The sequence below is a fragment of the Mesocricetus auratus genome, unplaced genomic scaffold, assembly GCF_017639785.1.
Source record: "Mesocricetus auratus isolate SY011 unplaced genomic scaffold, BCM_Maur_2.0 Super-Scaffold_100030, whole genome shotgun sequence".
NCBI classification, from domain to species: domain Eukaryota; kingdom Metazoa; phylum Chordata; class Mammalia; order Rodentia; family Cricetidae; genus Mesocricetus; species Mesocricetus auratus.
Genome location: NW_024429211.1, coordinates 7,871,982 through 7,895,245, shown reverse-complemented (window position 1 = coordinate 7,895,245; position 23,264 = coordinate 7,871,982). Strand labels below are relative to the sequence as shown.

Sequence of the window (23,264 nt, the reverse complement as noted above, 5' to 3'; positions counted from 1 at the left end):
AGTTTTCAAGGCCAACAGTTTGGGGGGGGAAACGGCGGGGGACTACGGAGAATTACAGCCCTGCCTTCCACGGCCTTCTCAATGGCTAGGGCCAAGGGAAAAACAAGAACCCAGTTTGGCTCTCCTGTTGGAAGCGTGAACGCAGACAGAAACTGAGACTGGGTACAGTGATGTCCTCCTAGCTGCCCCTTGGGAAGCTGAGGAATGAGGATCACTGGAGCCCAGAGTTCAAGGACAGCTTAAGGAACATAGCAAGATCCCCATCTGAAGAAAAACGATACAAAGAGAAACATCACTGGGCTGGGAAACACCAAAGTCCAAAAGCTTTGAGCTTTATTTTACACAGAAAATAAAACACAGGTACTATTCCGCTGTACTGTAAACCTGAGTTACATCTCTAACAAGCCTATTATCAAAAAGTTACCTAAAATATCTTTGTTGATATGAAGTCGTAATGGCATCTGTACTCACTCTATGAAGTATAGATTTTAAGAGTTAATGACTATATTACCAAATGATAGCCCAAATAAATGCTTGTGTACAAGATTACGTACGTATAAAGTGTTCTACGTACAACACATTCATTCTCAATGAGGAAACTTTTCATCCCCAAGGGAATGAACATTGGCTTTTTTACATGTGCAAAATAAAACAGTACATAAACAGACTTACAGTAAGTCTGGGGGAGGGGAAACTATTATCTCTGGTATTGAAGTTACATAGGAAAGGTGGAAATGTAGCTCAATTTAAGAACATTTGCGTATAATGTACTAGGTCCTTTGATTGACACCCAGATGGCCAATAGGGAGTTACACAAAAGGTGGCAGCTGAGGAAAAGAAGGAAAGAAAAAAAAAAAGCAAGAGCTCCTCAGAGTGGCAACAGTAAAACAAGGCTGCCCCACACACCCGCATCCCCCGAAATGAAGATTTCACAAAACTGGGACTATGCCACTACGCAGTCGTGGTTAGGACTATGCCACTACGCAGTCGTGGTTAGAACAGAAAACAAGCACAGGCCCTAGGTTCAGTTCTTCCTGTCAGTGGGGTAGTCTGGAGGGAAGGTGTTTGCTTGTTTGGCCAGTACACGACTAAGAAACGGGCAGGTCTGAAGCTCAAAGTGCTCCTTACATTGGCCTGCTTGTTCTCATCTTTCTATGAACATTCTTCACAGTTTCTAAAAAACCAAAATGTGTAAGGTTTAAACTCTTAAGCAAAATAAAAGACCATATTTTACAAACATCTTAAATCTAAGCATTTGGAATCAGAATAAGGACCTTGTTACCACTTGCCATTTTATCCAAGCATGAGTTTCTGAATTTAGGAAGCTGCATGAGCCGGGCGGCGGCGGTGCTCACCTTTAATCCCAGCACTTGTGAGGCAGAGGCAGGCAGGTCTCTGAGACAGGCTACCGTGGCCTACAGAGTACACACAGAAACCCTGTCTCGAAAAACCAAAAGAAGAAAGAAACTGCATGAGTCTTCTTTGACATCCCAGAGTTGTTAAAAGGGCCGAACGACAACACAGTCCATCATGAACACATACATACCAAAAGGTCCAAGAGCTCACATATGATGACACAGACCTCTAGTCACTATGGACACAGGAAGCACTAACTTATAGCACAGTGGTGCTTTCCAAAGGAGGCCATCAAATTCTAATGGGAAACCAGATGTCTGGGTAACAAATCACCGCCTGAGAATTGTTTCCTTGGAACCACACACACATATATTTATAATCAAAAACATTGGTATGGTGAGGGATTGACGGGATGGGGATCACAAACATACATTTTAATGTTCATCACCAATGAAAAAAATAAAACATTTTTATAGGCTTATAGGCTTAAAATTGTCATTAGTGCATTTAGATTTCTGGAGAATGACTAAAAATGTAAAATACCTTTACAATAATACAATGTTAATAGAAATTAGCCATGTACTGAGGTCATTTTAGTGAGCTACCATTGTTTAAATATAAGAAAAGTAATTTCTTGATCCAAATTAGTGAAAACTTAAAAAAGATTGTCTTCAGAGGACATTATTTGAGGACAGTTTTTGTTTTTCAGATACATTCTGATACTCAAAAATCACTATAACAATTAGAGGTTTTCAATCATATCCTTAAAAAGATGTCAGATTTCCATTTCTACGGGAGATGTTATCACCGGTATATTCAATTCCACAGGGTAAGCCTTCTTCGTTATTAAGAACTTCATAGACATTAGAAAGACTGCCATTCATTGTTTTTTCATCTTTTCGAAAAGATACAGGCAGGCTTGCTAAACTAAAACTGACATCTTTAAAGGCATGCAACAAAAATATCCCCACAATGATTGTGAAGAAGCCACTCAAAGTCCCAATGACATCATCAACAGGCATATCTTGCCATTCTTTGAAAAGAATAGCTGAACAAGTCAGAACTGAAGTTGTAAAGAACACATAATATATTGGAGTCACAATGGAAGTGTTGAAAATGTCCAGAGCCCGGTTTAGGTAATTAATCTGTGTACTCACACAGACCACAAGGCTAAGCAGCAGAATCCAGGCCAGGGGATGCTGCAGAACAGGCTTTCCAGCCAACAACTCCTTGATGGTGATGCCCAAACCCTTCACACAGGAGACTGAGAATGCTCCAATCATAGAGCAGATTGTTATATACACAAGAATGTTTGTCTGTCCGTGTCGAGGTCCTACCACAAAGATGAATATCAAGGCCACAATGACCACAAATGTTGCAAAGACAACAAAACCTAGAGGAAGCAAAGAAAAGCCATATTGAATCAGAATGCAATGCACATATGAAACAAGCTCAATAGGAATAGTATAGGTGTCTCCCAATACTGTGTATTCAGATTTATCTTGCATATAAAATGGACTCCTATCTGATGAATTGATTTGAAATGCACTTTTATGGAATGTGTAAGTTACTACGTTAACACATTCACAACAAAGAAAGATAACATGTAACAACAACAGTACACACTGGGGCACAGTGCTTACATAGCATGGGTAAAGCCTAATACCTCAGTACCACGTTAAAATACATACTATAAAATTAAAATACAATTCACGGCTTATAAAAAACATGCCACTAGCATTTTTAAATGAGTCTCTTATGCCTACTTAAGTATTCTAAATCACAATGTAAAGGGAAATGATATTCAGGACAGGGAAGGGAAAGGCAATGGGGACTAAGTGCAGGAAGTAGCCTTGAACACTCCACATTTACATGTGCAAAAATCAGGAGTTAGGAGTTGGTTTCCATCAAAGGAACACATCTGAAAACAAGGCAAGTGTTAGAATAAGCATCAAGTCATAAAGGGAAGGTAGAAACTGCTGGAGTTCTGGCTGGGTAGGGCCCCAGAAGAGGTATGCAGCACAGCTGCCAACGGTGCATTCATGTGGGCAAGGCATGGCTCTCAGTTTGTACTCTATGGCAGAGAGCCCACAAATGACCTTTGCATTTTAAGATAAAAGGGGGAAATGGGGTGGGGCATATGCCCATAACCTTAGCAGTCTGGAAAAGGAGGCAGAAAGAACCATGAGGAATTCATGATTATCTTTGGCTATAGCAAAAGTTGAAGCTGGCCTAGGCTACGAGACCTTGTGTCAAAAAGAGAGAAAGGGAGGAAAAAAAAACAGGAAACAAACCAAAGCTAAGAAAAGTCACTCTGCTTCAAACTCCATAAATAAAGGCTATTTAAATAAAGCAGATGAAAACAAGGATAGAAAGGCCCCAATAGAAATATTTTATGTGCCGGAAAATATAGGCTAACTCAATACAGCCAATCTGAGAAAACGGAATCTTCAGCCCTAGCACTTGGGAGGCAGAGGCACGTGCGTCTCTGTAGTTTGAGGCCATCTTAGTGTACACAGAGTTCCAGACAAAGCGGAGTCGAGACGACACACACACACACACACACACACACACACACACACACACACACACACACACACACACACACACACACAGGGGGGGGGAGGTTGGGTTTACATGTTGCAACATAATGTGATTCAGAACACTCACCCACTGTAGAGCAGTCTAAAGAGTACAAAGGTGAGAGAGAAAAGACAATGCTCAAAGTCCACCCAGGCCGCCTAATGTGCTTGAGAGCAGGACCAGACAATAAGAATTCTAAGAGGAACTGACGATTTCACAGGGATAACTAAGCAAGCAAGACAACTATCAGTTTAGGCAAATTTCACGACACACAAGAAGAGTAATGATGCGCACCTAAAGCCCCAGGACTTGAGACACTGAGGCAGGCACCAGGAGTTGGCAGCTAGGCTAGCCTGGGCTATAAAGTGACACACGGGATGTAAAAGAAGACGGAAGGAAGTAAGTAATCACAGTGTTTAACACTAGAGGTTTATTGCGACACTATGAAGAAACATTCCATGACTATGGTCAAGGAAACAAGTTACAACGTTAAGTATAGTAACACTGATGAAGGTTTCTTACCTGGATCACCTAACTTATGTGACATTTCATTTAAGGTCTCAATTTCCTCCTCCTTTGGAGCATGAATGACCATAACTGTAGACCCTAGAATACTTAGCAAACACCCAATTTTCCCATGAAGATTAAGTCTTTCATTTAGGAAGTATGAAGACAGAATGGCACTAAAAGAAAGAATGAAAGGTTGAACATTTAAATTAGCTTTTTTAAAAAAAGATTTATTTATTTATTACATATACAGTGTTCTGTCTACATGCTGGAAGAGAGCACCAGACTGAATTGTAGATGGCTGTGAGCCATCATGTGGTTGCTGGGAATTGAACTCAGGACCCCTGGAAGAGCAGTCAGTGCTCTTAACCTCTGAGCCATCTCTCCAGCCCTTGAATTAGCTTTTTTTCTCACTTTTAAATTGATTTTTTTAAAAGGCGTTGGTGGTGCACGCCTTTAATCCCAGCACTCGGGAGGCAGAGGCAAGCAGATTTCTGTGAGTTCGAGGCCAGCCTGGTCTACAGAGCAAGTTCCAGGACAGCCTCCAAAGCCACAGAGAAACCCTGTCTCAAAAACCTAAAAAAAAACTCAACAGACTAGCAATGCAGATGACTGAGCTCAAGCAAAAACACCTCTTGCTTTTAGACAATGTACATTCAATCAGAAAACTGTAAAGACTTAAAGGTTGCTTTTTCCTGGATTTATGAGCATCCAACTAGTAAGATAAAAATGTGGCACTCGGGAGGCAGAGGCATTAGGTCTCTCTGAGTTCAAGGCCAGCCTGATCTACAGAGTGAGTGCCAGGACAGCCAGAGCTACACAGAAAAACACTGACTCAAAAAACAACAAACAAATGTGGCCTTTGTCCCCATTTGGTACCTGTCTCCTTTGCTCAGTAAGTATATCCTGCAATCACCTTAGATTGAAGGACCAAGTCTGATCAATAACCATGGTCATGTCTGGACTGCCTCCCAAGCAAAGCAATCCCTACAGCCACAGTAACTAGGACTTCCTAACCAACTAGCCTGACCAGACCGATTGAGACTGTTTGACTGTGAATACTCTGGCTTCCTCTCCCTCTATCAACTGGGAGCTCATGTCAGGATCTCAGAAAACAGTAATACAGACACTGCCCCTTGCCTTTTCAGCATAGTATACTGATGACAGTCCTGTCTTGCCATCTCTACGGTTTCTCTCTTAGAATGAGAGAAACCGTAGAGATGTGGTTTGGTATGAACCACAGAATCTAGTCTATGACCATCAGTACCTTTGTCCTAAAATTCCTGGAACAAAATTAATCACCTGCTTCGCATACACTGAGACTATGCATTTACCATCTTTTTACTGTAAGACTCCACATGAAATATGCACTATAAAGAACTATAATTTATATATCTAAAAAATCTACATCCAAACAATGCTTTAAATCACCAAACTTCAGCCTACTAACGTCTGCCTTCTTTTTCAAAATGTATTTATTCATCTGTCCCTGGTGCTCATCTCTCTGTCTCTCTGTGTGGGGCTGAGAAGGCAATTTGTACAAGCAGGCTCTCTCCTTCCCACGGTGTGGGTCCTGGAGATGACACTCATCATCAAACTTGGCATCAAACTTTTTCCCAGCTGGGCCATCTCCCCGGCACTTATGTGTTGATTTAATTGTGTAAGGTTTGCCTAGAACCATCCTAAGTTACCTGGAAATGCAGTCAGGAAACAAGTGAACTGGGAACATTTAATTAGTCTGCCTATAGATTACAGGTTTTTATAACTTAGTTTTACTCAAAGCTAAGAAGGAAGTACACATAAACAAATAAGGGCATAGTATAATACAAGGAAAGTTAAGGATAAAACATAATTTTATCTTATATGTAATTTATTAGAAAGGGCGATAAAAGTTCTCTGCTTTCAAAATAACAAAAAAAAAACTTCAAACAGGCTTAGCTATTTGGACTAATCATTACAATAACAAAACAGGACACGTTTTATGTTAGTCTTGCAAAACAAGTACCTTAGGTCAGTCGTTAGAGGCATACAACTAACTTCCTCCAAGACTGGATGTTCTACAGTAGTTAATGTTCTATGGTAGCCGACCTACCATAGTACGTGTATCCTGAATGGTAAATGCAAATGGGAATTTTCTAAAGTTGAACTCACTAACGTGCTGGTCCTGCATACAAACCAAAGCATAAAGTGATTTTGTCCCACAAGCTGATACCTATACAAAGTAACTTTGAAAAGACATTACTACAAGTATTAAAAAGTCCTCACGGTTGTTCAAGTGTACGGACATATAATCAGACAGCACTTTAGTATCTGACAGATGAAGACACTGTTTCTACATGTCAAATGCAGAAGCTTACCTTACAAGAACACTGAGAGCACCCAGCGGAGTCACCAGTGTGGCTGGAGCAAAGGCGTACGCAGCAAAGTTGGCCACTTCCCCAGCTCCCACTGAAGGGTGGACAACAAAACACCTCTTAGACAGGAATGCAGTCAGCTTGACTACGTCTGCATTTCATGTAGTACCTACATATTTCAACTATAATGTTGTTCAATAACTCCCGTATCTTCTCTCATGTATGTTATTAGTGCTGTATCTAGTATTCAACGCAAGAAACAAATCCATAGTTTTAATTTTTAAAACTACAATTTATACTTAAAGGTAATAAAGATATTTGCAAACTAGGATAACAAACATAATTAAAAGAAGCAGCAGATACTGATATGAAGGTAAATTTCACAAGATTTTACTGGATTCTCCTTTTCAAAAACCCAACCTTAGAGACATTAATGGCCTTAGAATATATTTTCAATAGAGAATTTTTGCTTTCTGACAGGTGCACAGGCACTAGCAATTCAGGACCAAAGCAAGAAGTTATCCAGGGATGAGCCAGTGTGTAGTCTACCTGACTCTAAGACAGTCTTTCAGAGCTCAGTGTGTAGTCTACCTGACTCTAAGACACAGCCTTTCAGAGCTCAGTGTGTAGTCTACCTGACTCTAAGACACAGCCTTCCAGGGCTCAGTGTGTAGTCTACCTGACTCTAAGACACAGCCTTTCAGAGCTCAGTGTGTAGTCTACCTGACTCTAAGACACAGCCTTTCAGAGCTCAGTGTGTAGTCTACCTGACTCTAAGACACAGCCTTTCAGAGCTCAGTGTGTAGTCTACCTGACTCTAAGACACAGCCTTCCAGGGCTCAGTGTGTAGTCTACCTGACTCTAAGACACAGCCTTTCAGAGCTCAGTGTGTAGTCTACCTGACTCTAAGACACAGTCTTTCAGAGCTCAGTGTGTAGTCTACCTGACTCTAAGACACAGCCTTTCAGAGCTCAGTGTGTAGTCTACCTGACTCTAAGACACAGCCTTTCAGAGCTCAGTGTGTAGTCTACCTGACTCTAAGACACAGTCTTTCAGAGCTCAGTGTGTAGTCTACCTGACTCTAAGACACAGCCTTTCAGAGCTCAGTGTGTAGTCTACCTGACTCTAAGACACAGCCTTTCAGAGCTCAGTGTGTAGTCTACCTGACTCTAAGACACAGTCTTTCAGAGCTCAGTGTGTAGTCTACCTGACTCTAAGACACAGCCTTTCAGAGCTCAGTGTGTAGTCTACCTGACTCTAAGACACAGTCTTTCAGAGTCCAGTGTGTAATCTACCTGACTCTAAGACACAGCCTTCCAGGGCTCAGCCCTGAACATGCAGGGGTTTCCGTTTTTGGCAACCAGAGACTGATCCTAGTTAGTCCAAGTCAAGGGTCCACTATCTCTTACCTACTTCCTCTATGGCAGCAGTTCTCAACCTGTGGGTCATGACCCCTTTGAGGTCGCGTATCAGATATTTACAGAAGCTTCATTAACAGCAAACTAGCTGGGGAGAAGCGAGGAAAATAACTTATGGTTTGGGTCAGCACACCATGAGGAACTACGTTAAAGGGTCGCAGCCTCAGTAGGGTTGAGAACCACTGCTCTCGGGTGTCCCTATAGAGCTTGCACAGGTCCTGGATCAAAGGCTATCCTCACTGTCTCACCTGTTCTTTATTCTTTCCAAGGAGGACTTTTTCCCCCAGCTCTGAAACTTGTTTGCAGTGAAAATATTGATCCACTGATCTGGTACACTACTATTATATGCTTTAACACTACCTTCTGTTTCACAGGAGTTTGCTAGCGGTGGTGGGAAGCATTTTTTTTTCTTTCTTGGAGTTGTTTTATTTGAATTACTTTTTTTGAGACCAGTTCTCATTATGTAACCTGGACTGGACTCATACTTTTTCATTTTGTTTTTATTTTACGTGCATGGGTGCTTTGTCTGCATATATGTCTGTGTACCCTGCGCACACCTGGGGCCTATAGAAGTCAGAGAGGGTATCAGATACCCCGGAACTAGTTAAAGACAGTTGTGAGCCACCATGTGGATGATGGGAGTTGAACCCAGGTCCTCAGAAGAGCAGCTGGTGCTGTTCACTGTTGAGTCATTTTTCCAGCTCCTGACTCAAACTCTCTATCCTTCTGCCTTAGTCATGTGCCAGCCGCCATTCCAGGCTTCGTGTTTTTATTACGTTTTTATCAGGCAGACAAAGTAGTGTCTTCTATTGTCATTTTCATTCACAGTCTACCACTGAGGAATGTCAGGGTAGGAACCCAGAGGAATGCTCCTTACTGCCTCTCTTTTTGAAAAAAAAAAAAAACTTTTAATGTGTGTATATATAATGTGTGTGAATGTTTTTGTCTGTATACATGTACACTGTATGTGTGCCTGCTATAAAAGGAAATTAAAACAGTGCTTCAGATTCCCCTAGAACTGTGAGCCACCTTGTGGATCTTCTGTAAGAGCAACAAATTCTCTTACCCACTGTGCCATGTCTACCCAGCTTGGCTGGCTTGCTTTCTTGTACAAACCGAGGATCGCCTGCCCAGGTTGACCCCTGCCAGTGAGCAGGGCCTTCTCATATAAGCATTAAGAAGATGCTCCACAGATAAGCTCACGGGCCAGTGTGACAGAGGCAATTCCTCAGCTGGGGCGTCCTCTTCCCAGATGACACAACCAACCAGCACATCCCCCCACAGTCTACTCTCTGATCACATGCCCCTGCCAATGGGGTAGTGTTTCTATTTTAAGCCTTCTTACGTTGCCCTCACTGACTTCCAATGATCAGTCACGCCTCACCTAAAGAGTAACCGAGGCTACAAGCACAAACCACTGTGCCTAGCTCAAGTACAGTACCACTACATCCAGCTGTACTTTTTTCTGATATCAAAAAAACTCTATGTAAAACTAGGTGAGGGCACACGCCTTTATCCCAGCACTAGGAAAGTGGAAACAGGAAGGTCAGAAGTTCAAGACTGTCCTTAGCAATTACGTTAGCAGCTTAAGTCCAGTCTGGGCTATAAGTATTTGTTTATTTAATGAGAGAGGTCCTAACTATGTATCTAAGTCTACATTTTCAGTATCTGATATTTGAAATTCTACATATTCTTATTTCCTAATGACCTCCTGCAGCATTATGGCTTTACACAGATAGCAACTCCAATTTTTTGCACCAGTCTGAATAACCTGGTAGAAATCCAGACCTGTCTACTTAATTGCCAATTTCACCTATCTGCTTAAATATTTTATATGAACTTTGAACATTAATGTCCTCAGAACAAACTCCTGATCTCCTCAGGTCCTTCCTATATCTTTAGCACCAAAACAGTCATTTCTATTAACTACGGCCAAGCCTTCAACATCCTTCTTTACGCCATACATTTTGATCAGCAAGAAAATGCACACATCTTGTCAGATCTACACTGAAAACATATTCAGAATTCTTCTCATTACATTCCCTGGCACTCCCCTGGTTCATGCTGTCACTCTTTTTAGCCCCAGTAGCCTGACTGTATAATCTCTACATAGTTTATGCATCAACACCATAGCCAGAAAAATAGCATCACACCTTTTGCTCAGGACCGCCAATGGCTTTCTGTCTATCAAGCAAAAATCCTTTCTGTGACCCCAAATGATTCCTGAGATTTAAATATTCTAGTGCTAGGGAACAAATCACTCTAATTTTGCCAGTGTAAATAGTTAACTGACAAAAATTGTTGGCCCAGACTTTAGGAAATGGTCAGGATCTTCTAAGAACTTCTGTCAGCCGGGCAGTAGTGGTGCACAACTGTAACCCCAGCACTCGGGAGGCAGAGGCAGGCAGATCTCCGTGAGTTCAAGGCCATCCTGATCTACAAAATTGAGTTCCAGGACAAAAACAAAAGAAAAACCCTTGTGTCAGATTTTGTAAAGCAAGGTTTGCACAGTCTCTGGAAGCTAAAGGCATTTTCCAAGGTGGCACACTGATTTACCTGGCTGCTGTTCAGTAATCTTTCTAAAGACAGTTTGAATGTCTTCAAAACAGCAGCTGGTTTCCCCAAAACAAGCAATCCAAAAAAAAGGAAGCAATTCCATTTACGACGTAGCCTTAGAAGCATCATGACTTCCCCGCATTCTGTGATCATGCTGGGCCAGCACTAACTGCGTGTAAGAGAGGATTACCCAACGTGTGAGTACCAGGAGGTAAGAACAACTGGGCATCACAGAGGCCATCACAGCCACAGGCTGGTCACAGTCCTCAGCAAAGACTGTAGTGCTGTTTCCCTTGTTTCAAGTGCCTTTTCCTCATGTGGCCAGATTCCCCAGTCACAACTGTCTATTACTCAAATACTACCTTTTTAGTAAGGTGCGACGGCCTTCCTGGTCTCCTATCTAAAAGTCGGTCTATCTACTCTCCAGTTCACACCCCCACCCCGCAGCTCTGCAACACACACACACACACACACACACACACACACACACACACACACACACGCACACACACGCGCGCGCGCACACACACACATACACACACACACGCACGCGCGCGCGCGCGCACACACACACACACCCCTTTTAGCCGCCTACTATCCCTGCATACGGTCTGCCCCACTTATAAGCTTCTCATAAACAGGGTTTGGCCTTTGGGGTACAGGGGTGCTTTTCCCTCTTACGATTGTGTCTTCAGCACCAAGATCAATGCCTGGCGTACATGAGACCATCAACGGATAAGCGCCTTTTTTAAAAGATTAATTCCGGACGCACACTTTTAATCCCAGCACTTGGGAGGCTGAGGCAGGTGGATCTCTGTGAGTTCAATGTCAGCCTGGTCTACAGAGCGAGGTCCGGGACAGCTAAGGCTGTTACGGAGAGAAACCCTGTCTTGAACTCCCTGCCCACATCAAAATTAATTTTGTGCCTGAGAGATTTATCTGAATGTAGGTATGCACACCATGAGCGTGCTTGGTGGCCACGGAAGTCAGAAAAGTGTGTTGGATGTCCTGGAACTGTAGTTATGGATGGTTGTAAACCACCATATGTGTGTGCTGGGAATCGAGTTCAGGTCCCCTACAAGAGTGACAGGTGTTCCCTAACCACCGAGCCATCTTTCCATCCTCTTCACCAAAATGAACATCGTATTAAATACAAACTTCCTTTCAATTTAGAATGAGAGCTAATAAAGGAAAAGAACTAAAAATTTGATTTTTTCCCTACTAACTTCCATTTACTTTTTTTTTTTTTTTTTGCAGCCCTGGGTGACCAAATCTTGGGTGTTTTACGCATGAGCCAAGTACTCTATACTTTCTTTCATACCACCACCAACACACAAACCTTTTAATCTACTTATCCTGTTTTTAAAGGAAAAGATATATCAAAAATGTTTTAATCTGATTAGGTTTTTTTAAAAGATATTATTCAAAATAAATGAGCAATTAGTTATTTCTACAAGCTGAAATCTATTTTGTGTCTAACATATGGAAAGCAAGATAAAGGTTTCCCAATTCACTAATATGGACTATAACAGCATATGTCCATGTTGTCTATACATACTTGACAGCAGTCCAGCCCACCACAGCCACTCTTTAAGGTATGCATGGCCGCCTTGACCTGCGAATGAAGAAACATTTCATTTCTTTGGAAAATTATCTTCTCTTGTAAAACCCGTAACAACCACTAAGTAATCACAGATTTTAAAAGGTCTGATTATGAGATTTCTTGCATATTTCATGATTGCCTTAGAAAAGACAGGAGGATCATGACAAATCTTCACAATGTTTACGTTAGTACTATACTATACTCAAGTTAAAGGGCAAACCTCATCGTTGTAGTTTGAACAGCAGCTTTAGTAAGGAAAATGAACCAACAAAAAGTAGTGAAACTGGGCATAGTGGAGCACACCTGCAATCCCAGCACTTCCAATTCTCAAGCAAGACGACTCCTACAAGTCTGAAGCCAGCCTGGCCTATGATGTCCAGGAAAGCCTGAACCAGACCGAGTGAGAGCCAGTATGGAGGGAAGGCATTACAGAGACCGCGCACTTCAACGGAGTTGGTCTGCAGCCCCACCTTAGAGAGCTCTGCGCTCACACAAAGACTGACAACTGCTCATCATCTAGGCTGCCAGGAGATGAGCAGTCTACTTTCCTTGTTTTTCCCCTTGACCAAACTAAGTCAGGAAGCAACTGGTACTTCAGCCACTGCCCGTAACAAACCAAGTGAGTGGGGCGGTGGTGGCGCACACCTTTGATCCCAGCACTGGGAGGCAGAGGCAGGAGCATCTCTGTGAGTTTCAAGTCAGCCTGGTCTACAGAGCCAGTGCCAGAACAGCTGGGGTGGTATCGAGAAACCCTCTCTCAAAAACTCCCCCCCAAAAAACAAAAAGCCACAAAGGGCTGGGATCAAAGGTGTGCGCCACCACCGCCCCACTCACTTGGTTTGTTACGGGCAGTGGCTGAATGAATTTAATAAGCCTATACTTTAAGAATAACAAGAGCTGCCTTTAAGAGCAAGGCTGAAGCACTATAGAAAACCAGTGAGCTGCTAGTAATGTCTCCCTTGTCCATAGGTCCTAAGACTTCCTAATATTGCTGAAGTATTAGACCTGGTCACAGAGATGGCACAAAACATCAGTGGGTCCTGGACTGACGATGATGGTCTAGTCTACTCATGAGGCCCAGTAAGGTCTAAAATGAAGCTCAGTCAAGATGGAATACAAGTATTAGCATCTCATAATTCTGAGAACTGTGGTGGACATCCATGGACTGAACTGATGGGAAACGTCATTCTGCACTGGTCTCTCTTATTGGTTGATGAATAAAACACTGTTGGCCAATAGGGAAGCAAGATAGGCAGGATTAGGAGAGAATGAAGATTCTGGGAAATGGAGTAGGGAGTTGCCATGTGATCCCAGGAGGAGAGGACGCATGAGTCTAGCTTTCTAGGTAAGATAAGACCTTATAGAAATACATGTATTAGTAGTCGTGGGTTAACCTTTAAGGCAGACCTAGCCTATATGAAGCCCTAGACATGGGCCAACAGCATTGTAACTAATAGAGTGTGTGTTATCTGGGTGTTGTAAGCAGCACAGGACCCAGGTGGGAATCCCACGACATTGAACTAATGTTCACTTATACTGAGTATCCTCCACGGTCTAGTAATACATCAGCAATTTGAGGGGAAACAACCTATCATTCAGGTCAATTAGTGGAGGACTCAAGCCCAGCAAGGCAATTCTTTCCTTCATGCAATTTGAAATCATCAAAAACAAAACAAAACAACTTCTAATGTAGAAGTCAGAATTTCTACACATACAAAATATCCCAGTCTTCAACAAAAACCTGGTTCCACTCAGAGAGCCAATTTCCTCTTGTGCAGACATAATGAAATTTAAACTCTGGGAAATAATTTGGCATTGATCCTGTTCCTATTCTGACAGTAGCTATAAAAGTTAATCACTTTTGACAGCTTATTTTTCTCATTACTAAACTGGTATGTAATTAATAAATACTCAGAAATCTCTTAAACAGCTCAAATGTTCCAATATATTCACAAAGCATGAAGACAGTGCTTCCGCGTGCAAAGAAGCCAAGTGTGTGACTATCTATGCACTTCTGATACCTACAGGGCATAACTTACCTGCTCTCATGGAGCCTTTTCTGGCAAGTCGCAAAAGGCCTTTTTTTTTCAAAATGAAACTCCCTCCAATGAAAATGCTGGAGGTCATAGCCAACCCCAGACCAATATAAAAGTCATATTTTCCACGCCCCAGGCTCATTTCGTTTGTTACTTAAGTTCCTGTGAGTGACATTGATCACAGAACAGAGAAACTGTTTATACTGGAGAGCAGGATGATACAGTCTTCAAATCTAAATGATACAAAATAAAGTGAAATTTTCACAAAATGATCATGACAGCTCATACACAATTCAAATTATTTACTTCATTTTTGTCCTCATAAAGGAAAATATTTTTTTACTGCTACTGATTAGAAACACATATACTAATCTAAACTAAGCACTAAACAAATTATATTTCTTATTATGGCAAAAGACTGAACTGTAATGCAAACTAAATTTTGGATTAATTTTATAAACTCTAGCTGTGAATTGTTTCTAACTACTTCCAACCTTAGGTGATATTCCATAATGTAATTTTGCTGTTATGAAAAGAACAAAAAAATTAAATAACAATACATAAATCTAGGTTATCAATATACTTACCAACTTCTCAAGCATCCTTACGGATTCAAATAGAGAAATTAAAATTTTTCTCAGGCACATATTTTTTTCTTAAGAAATACACCTGGGGCTTGGTGTGGTAATAGACACCTATGATCCTAGCACTCAGGAGGCAGACTCTGGAGGAACTGGAGTTTGAGGCCAGCTTAGGCAACACAGGGAGACCTGAGTCTTAAGGGAAAGGAAGTTGTACGGCTATAGTAAGTATATGATAATCTATGTAGCCTATCTGGAAATAGGCTGAGAAACGGTAGTTTTCGCACTGCTTTGTTAGCGAAGGATGACGATTTTGAGGTTAGCCTGGGATAGTGAGATGATGTTTACAAAAAAAAGACACTCTTCTGTGCCTCACGGCTGACTCAGAAGAACTGTCCCCAAAAACCCTGCAGCTGTTACACTTCGCTAACACCAAGGCTCAGAGAAGGAGGTAAAAATAAAATGTGTTAAGAGCCAGCAGTAGTGGACAGCTCCAAGGAAGCATCAATGTAAGCAACACAAAGCTGGTAGTGAATGAACTCGCAGATGCGGCAGCACACACAGACTCCACGGTCCACCAGACAGAGCCCCAGCCCCGAAGAGGGGAAGTAGACACAAAGCCCGTTTCTCCCCAAGACGGAGGGAAATTGGTTTCCTCCAAGGGAGTGACACTAGGTACATCAACCAACCACACTCCAGGAACAGTTAGCCAACACAGACAGACTCTTGTTTTCTGTGCGCTTTTTCTTCTTTTTCTTTTTGGTTTTTGTTGTCTTTAAGAGAGAGAAAAGGAGAACATGAAGTTGGGAGGGTCTAAGAGGAGTGGTAGAGGGGTAAGAATATGATCAAAATATACTGTATATGCCTTAGTTAGAGTTTCTCATGCTGGGATTTAACACTATAGCCAAAAAGATAGTCAAACCAAGTGAGGGCAGGAACTCAAGGCAGGGCGAGAACTTGACAGCGGGAACTGACGCAGAGGCCTGGAGGAGTGCTGCTAACTAGCTTACTCAGCCTGCTTTCCTATATGACCACCAGCCCAGGGCTGCATGGACTGACCACAATGAGCCGGGCACTGCCACATCAGCCACCAATCAGAAACATGCACTACCAGCTCACACACTAACTAATCCAGTGAGGGCATTGTCTCATTTGAGGGTCCCTCTTCCAAAATGGCTCTAGCTTCTACCAAGATGACATAAAACTAGCCAGCATGGTCTGAAAACAAATTAAAACAAAAACACTAATATTATTTGCTGCCTTGACATCTGATATTGTAGGAAAACCTTGAGCTTCTGTTGATAAAAACCCACAGATAAACCATCTTTACCATAGTAACCAGGCAGTTTTGTTTATACCATGTGGTGGGCTTCATTTCTCTGCCAACCTAAGAAATTATTCAATCAAGCAGTCACATCTCCCTCAGGAGCTACCAGGTACTTACTACTCTAATTAAAAAGCATGCCTCCCACAGGTCTTTATTCTGAATACCACACCCATGAGGTTCTGCATGGTATGAGCAGTGTGTTCTTTATGTGGTTGAGCACAGGAAACTAAGAAGCTACTTTATAAACTGGACAGTGGTGGCACACACCTTTAATCTTGGGAGACAGAGGCAGGCAGATCTAAAGACCAGCCTGGTCTACAAGAGCTAGTTCCAGGCTGGAAAGCTACACAGAGAAACCCTGCCTAGTGCCAGGACAAACCCCAGCCCCCGCAACCAATAAGGTAAAGGAGTGATTAAAATAATCCTTTTTTTTTTTTTGCATCTTACATCTAAATGAGATCATTCATTTTGATAGTTTAGTGGCTGGTGGCTGCCTTAGAATCTAAAGACAAGCCTCCCGCTCCTCCCCCAACTGGTATATTTCCAGAGGTAAACAAACCAAAAAAGCAACCTTAATTGTAGACAGGCTTTTACTGTATCCTAAGGAAGTTAGAGAGTCTGAAGATGAAGAGTTTATCTTCAGGGAACTGAAGGCTTGCTCCGTGATTAAGGAAGTTAGTGAGTCTGAAGATGAAGAGTTTATCTTCAGGGAACTGAAGGCTTGCTCCGTGATTAAGGAAGTTAGTGAGTCTGAAGATGAAGAGTTTATCTTCAGGGAACTGAAGGCTTGCTCCGTGATTAAGGAAGTTAGTGAGTCTGAAGATGAAGAGTTTATCTTCAGGGAACTGAAGGCTTGCTCGGTGATTAAGAGCATTTGTTGCTCTTACCGAGGTACAGCACTCTCAGCCATGTATAACTCTTTCCTGGGAGACCTGACACCCTTTTTGAGGACACCAGCAACACACACATACATACATGTAGGCAAAACACTTAAACATAATTCCTTATACTTTTTATAAGTTCGTCATGAAAGACAGAACAGTAACTGAGCATTTTTAAAAACCACGTGTACATGATTGAGTCAACTTGCCCCCAAAGCCCTCTTGACTCTGTATGTTTAGTTAGTATATAAGTAAAAATATGCCGGGCGGTGGTGGCGCCTCCAAAACAATACAGAGAAACCCTGTCTCGTAAAACCAAAAAATAAATAAATAAATAAATTAAATTAAATAAAAGGGAAAATGGCTTTTAAATGGTACCATGAAACTTTAAATTGTGAAGGAAATTCATATATAAGGCATAGTAAAAGTAGGAGCAATTAACTTTTGTTGACCAAAGGATAAAATAAAAGCCTTTCTAGAATTAAGGTTGCCTTTTCGGTTTGTTTACCTCTGGAAATATACCAGTTGGGGGAGGAGTGGGAGGTCTGTCTTCAGATTCTAAGGCAGCCACCAGCCACTAAACTATCAAAATGAATGGTCTCATTTGAACTTAGAGTTTAATAATAGGATATATGTGTGAACACCCCAAAGAGAAATGAGTTGCTCTGGTCTGGAGTCTCCTGTTCCTACTCTGTCACTGAAGGTCAACTACAGCGGAGAGTGCATGCCATAGATGTATTTTGTATAAGACAGGGCCAAGCTTACAGAGAGCTAAAGAAAACAGGGCTCAGCAAATACGAGGATCCAAGTTCAACCCCCAGCACAAACAACAGTTGCTTGTCCGATATGCCGTGGGAAGACGAGGGAGAGGCAGAGAACTAACTAGGGCTGCTCAGGCTAGCCCTCCTCAGGCTCCCACGTGCATGGGTGCCACACACAGCACAGACTGCTGCACTTCAGGGCTGGGAGTGAGGCTCAGCAGCCTGTGTGCCACCTGGGTAGAAACAAAGGGGAAAGCAAACCTGCTTTAACTCAACTAAGTGTCCAAGCAAAATGAGGACAGGTGACCTACCCTGTCGGTTTAATTCAACTAAGTGTCCAAGCAAAATGAGGACGGGTGACCTACCCTGTCGTTTCTCAGAAGGCCTCAGGCAGAGGGGCCCCAACTGCTACCATCATTCATGTGTGAGACTGTTCAGTAAATACACTGCACAGTTATTGTGTACCAAGCACTGGAGTTCAAAGGCTCAGAGAGCCTTCTATCAAAGTTCCCATGTTCAAGGATCACACGGCAGAAAATGAAAGAGTGAAAATAATGAATTCAATTTTTTGTTTGTTGAGACAGGCCTCAATGTATGGCCTGGAACTCACTCTGTAAATGATGCTGACCTTGAACTCACAGAGGTCTACCTGCATCTACCTCCCAGTGCTGGAATTAAAGCAGTATACCCACCACACCTAGCCCAATAAAGTCAAATCTTGTTTCGTGTTGAGACAATGTTTCTCTCTGCAGCTGTGGCTGCCCTGAAACTTGTTATGTACATTAGGCTGACCTCAAACTCTACCTCTGCCTCCCAAGTGCTGGGATTCAAGGCATGCACCATCACGCCTGGTTAAATTCAACTCTTAAGCACAGTTTTAAACTTGTAATTTCCAGCTTGTTGTAAATTTTAACAGACTAAATTTTTCACAAATGATTCTACATTCTTAAACAAGTATGTTCAAAGTTAAAATATATCTTAAAAGTTAACAAACTTGATCTGCATTCACTTATATTATAGAAAACATGTTTTCTAAGGAGGTGGGTATGATAGTATTCTAATATATGACAAAAGCCTACACTGAGATTTTCTTTACAAATAACAAGAAACTCCATCATCAAAATAAGCAAACTTAAGAATTACACCAACTCAAGTATATATAAGCTTTAAACTTGGCAGTTCTTCCTGTTTCATTTCTGTACGGGCTTGGGAAGATGCATGGAAGAGGCCAGGAATGAAAAAACAGGCAGACACGTTAAATAACTTGTCCTGCACTCGCAGGAGCAGAGCCAGGACTCGATCCAGGTTTCATCGGAGTTCTCCCCTTCTCCCAATGGATGTCCTCGTCACAACAGGCAATGACAGCTAAACCCAGGGCTGCAGTGCAGTTACCTTCCCTACCCCATGTATTCCTCCTGCTCTGACAATGCTGTCACCATCCTTATCACCCAAAGAGGACGGAGGATGGATAGCTATTCCTCCTGTAAGACATGTCTGGCATCTGCTCTATCTAAGATCCGCACCTCCATGTCTCCTGGCCCTAATCCAATTAAAACCACACAGTGCTGTCAACTGGGGCAGAAAACATCTTTTCCAATCTCACTCTCCTGTTTAAAAACTTAGGAGTTAGGGTGTAGTACATGAATAGCATGGGCAACACAATAAGATGAAATAAACAACACCTTAGAATGATTACTCACTATTTACCAGTCTTAATTTTGTAACCCAGTAACTAAAACCCTTCAGCTGTCCCACATCTAAATCCCCCACCCTAGGCAAGGTTTCTCTGTATAAGAGTTGCGGGCTGTCCTGGACCTCACTCTGCAGACCAGGCTGGCTTTAGACTCACATATCCACCTGCCTGTGCCTCCTGGGTGCTGCGATTAAAGGTGTGCGCCACTGTTGCAGGCACCGACTCCTTTAGAGCTACTGAGGAAATTTATTGAAATCTCTGTCCTGCTTAAAAAAAAAACAAAACTCAAGGTTCAAAGGCTGAGGTAAAATCTTGCTTCCCAGAAAAGCTAAATAAGAAACAGCTCACCTAGCTCACTGCTTCACGTCTCCCAAGAAGTCCTGGTGCTTTTTCTCCCCCCTCCTTAAAAACCCTTCTTCACCTGGCTACTCCCTACAACCTCCAGTTGCTGAGCCAGCCTCCCGACCACAGGTGAATTTCATTTGATCAAACACAGCATTGCAACATTAAACAAATGTTCCAAAGCATAAACAAAAGCAACACACCACCACCGCCCAGCCCACACCTAACTCTTCAATCTCATTTCCTAATGCTGTGTTTCACACTCCTCGTGTTCTGTCTGAGGTCAGGGTGCTGCGGCTCTAACCGTTCCCACTTCTGTGTGCATTTTGCCTGCCTCCCCTGCAAAGGGCCAAGGCACCCCTATAAGCAAGCACCGCTTGAATCCCAGCAGAGTGATTACCATGTTTTATGAATTCATTCCCTAGTCTTCACACTGTACCAGTCTGCGTTTTCTAACCTGTACTAATGTTACTTACACAGACCACAATCTCCTTCACCGTGGCTCTCGGAAAAGAACTGGCCTGCCTAACAACACATTTACTTAAACAAAAATGTTCTGAGTACATAACATATTTATGAACAGGGAATATAGCCACGAGGAAAAAAAACGACTCAACGCCTCTCTTCGTGGAAGTTACCTCCTGGGGCGGAGACGAGATAAAACCATTCATAAGCATTCATAAGAGAGGACACTGTAAAGATAAATGCTGTGGGGAAAATGAAGCGCATTAGGGGCAAAGAGCTAAGGGAGGAGGTCGTGATGAGGCCACACGGACAAGACTTGAGAGGATGGAAAAGGGCAGATCAGCAGCGCAAACGGAAGCTCTGACACAGAGCGGACACCACTGTGTTCTGGGAAAGGAGAGACTACTTCCGGCTGATTCTAAGCGAGCAAAGTCAGGAGTGAAGCCACAGGAGGGTAACGCTGTCTGTCGACAACGTGGGAGCCTGTGAGCAAGGTGCAGAGCCGAGAGACCTAAACACACCTGCATCCATTTATTCTGCCAGACCACAAGTTATTTTTACCTACAGTCATCCCAGAGCTTCATAAAAGCGCCAACCTTAAATTTATTCACATAGCATTAGTACAGTTAGCTATACACCAAATTAAATATGCAGCTGAGCGTGTCTTACTCTGAGATATATATATATATATATATACTTAGTTCTACACTACAGAAGTATGTACTACTCGTTTTAGTTTGTCAAGTTGGGACTTTGGAAGTCTGATGCAGTTTTCATTCACTGTGATTTTCATGTCAGACGTTAAATCTCACAACTTACTCTACTGCCTGTTACTCTGCACCCTTTGATCCATTTCTCTCAATACCCACCACCGCCACCAGGTCACCCTACAGAGAGGCTCTTGTGTGCGTGACAACATACCGACACTGATAAAACAAGGCAGAGTCTAGGTGAAGCGTTTTATATTTTCTATAGAAAAAAAAGGGGGGTACTATTTAGTCATGTGTAAATCATTTTATGTCTTCAAAAACAAGCGGGATGTTTTTCTTATCCCTAATAACACTTACTTTACACAGTATCAGAGGATAGCATTACCTCTGCTTTACAGCTACAGAAAGCGTATCTCACAACGTGGGCTCCCAGGACAAGGTCACTCAGGAAACTGAGTCTACTACTCCTGGCTGCCACGTCATCTTAAAATTTTAGGGTTTGTCTTGTTGAGTGTGTGTGTGTGAGTGAGTGTGTGTGTGTGTGTGTGTGTGCTGTTTTGTTTTAAACAAAATAGAAGGGTTTCCCCGTGTAGTCCAGGGTGGCTTTGATCTTGAAATAAATCCCCTTATACCTGCCTCCTGAGTGCTGGACCCGTGCCACCATATCTGGCTCTGAAAGTTAAGTCTTCTACATGGTTTTTGCTGCTGTCTAAAGCTTTAGTCGTCTCCACTTCACATTTAGCTGATTTTTCTTGTGTGTGCATGCCAGCGTATAGGGTGGGGTGGGGGTGTCCATGTGAGACCACACCTGTAGAAAACATACTTCCCCGGTGGTAGATCTCCACCTCATTTCTCCAGACAGAACCTGCAGCTTACCAATCCAACAAAACGAGCTGGACAGATGTGTGCTGCCAGATGCCGGGGGTTTTTACCAGGGTGATTTATGATTACAGATAAGCACTTCACCGACTGAGCCTTCTCCCCAGTTCCTCGGCTAACAACTGTAAACCCACACTGATAAATACTGCAGAACCTGATCTCCAACCTAACTTAGCAACATTATCAGAAACCCAAGTTTTAACTCACATGTAAGTGTAATAGGGTCTTTCTTTTCAGGAGCAGAGACGCTTCATTCATTCTCATCTTCTCGGAAACGCTATATCCTTTATTCCCATCTAAAGTATTTAACCGTGGCAGAGTGGTTCCTCCCTGCGAAAAAGATATAAAAGGCGGGTGAGAGGACTGAAAATTTACTAAATTACTAAAAATAAAAAAAAATAGTTAACCGGCCTCCGTGTTCTTTTCCTTTAACACGTACCATAAAAACCACGGCTGACTAAGCGAAAAGACCTCTGCTTCTCGGGGTCCCTCTTCCAACTTTACGGTACCGAAGGGGCACATGACACGGGATCTCCAGGGACCGGGCTTTAATTAAAAAAAAAAAAAAAAAACACGGTCCTAGACTAAAGGTCTTGACATTTCCTCCCTGGCAAAGAAACGACAGGAGGCGCGCGGTCCCACTCGAGCTTCTTCAAGTGCTGCGGGATTAAAACAAAACAAAAAAAAAGCGATCGCGATCATCAAAAACGTCTTCTAAAAACCTCACGGAAGGCAAAACAGAACGGACGAGACGCAGAACTTGAGCGGGCGAGCGCTCGGAGCGCGCGACCCACCCGGACGGGCCAACCGGCCGGACTTCCGCCGGACGGCACGGCAACCCGACTTCACCGTGTATATGTGGGGGGAGGGGGACTTCCTCCACGGCGGGTCACCGGGGGAGGGAAAAGCGAGCCACCGCCTCCCGCCGACGTCCCGCGGGGAGCCCGCGCATCCCGGGGCCGCAGCGGGGCGCCGGCGCCCTCCCGCCCTCCTCCTCCTACCTCGGACGGCCTTCGGCGGAGCCGCCGCCGCCAGCGCCACCGCAGCCGCCCAGAGGCCGGACGCAGCCTGGTGACGTCAGGCGCGCAGAGCGTGCGAGGCGGGCACGCCCCCCGGCCAGGGCCCCGCCCCCGGTCCCGGCCCCGCCCTCGCCCTGCTGGGCTCTTGGCTTCGCCCCACCCTGGATGAGACGAGTGGGTTAGGACCGCTGAT

The 23,264-nt window shown here is 43.2% G+C and overlaps 1 protein-coding gene across 3 annotated transcripts; it reads right to left on the bottom strand.

Moving 5' to 3' along the window:
- Positions 1 to 316: 316 nt before the first annotated feature.
- Positions 317 to 23,161, bottom strand: Nipa2 (NIPA magnesium transporter 2). 3 transcript variants are annotated; one of them, XM_040733300.1, is made up of 8 exons: positions 23,054 to 23,161; positions 22,492 to 22,711; positions 22,260 to 22,382; positions 14,417 to 14,646; positions 12,333 to 12,389; positions 6,804 to 6,894; positions 4,462 to 4,622; positions 317 to 2,749 (listed from the first exon to the last, which is right to left on the bottom strand). In XM_040733300.1, exons 4-8 carry the CDS (start codon positions 14,553 to 14,555, stop codon positions 2,121 to 2,123), a joined length of 1,077 nt encoding a protein of 358 aa, XP_040589234.1. In that variant the 5' UTR covers positions 14,556 to 14,646; positions 22,260 to 22,382; positions 22,492 to 22,711; positions 23,054 to 23,161; the 3' UTR covers positions 317 to 2,120. The 3 variants fall into 3 exon arrangements, with proteins under 3 accessions (XP_040589234.1, XP_040589235.1, XP_021090054.2); XM_040733301.1 differs by lacking the exon at positions 22,492 to 22,711 and having other exon boundaries at positions 23,054 to 23,147; XM_021234395.2 differs by lacking the exon at positions 23,054 to 23,161 and having other exon boundaries at positions 22,492 to 23,007.
- Between the last annotated feature and the right edge of the window lie 103 nt (positions 23,162 to 23,264).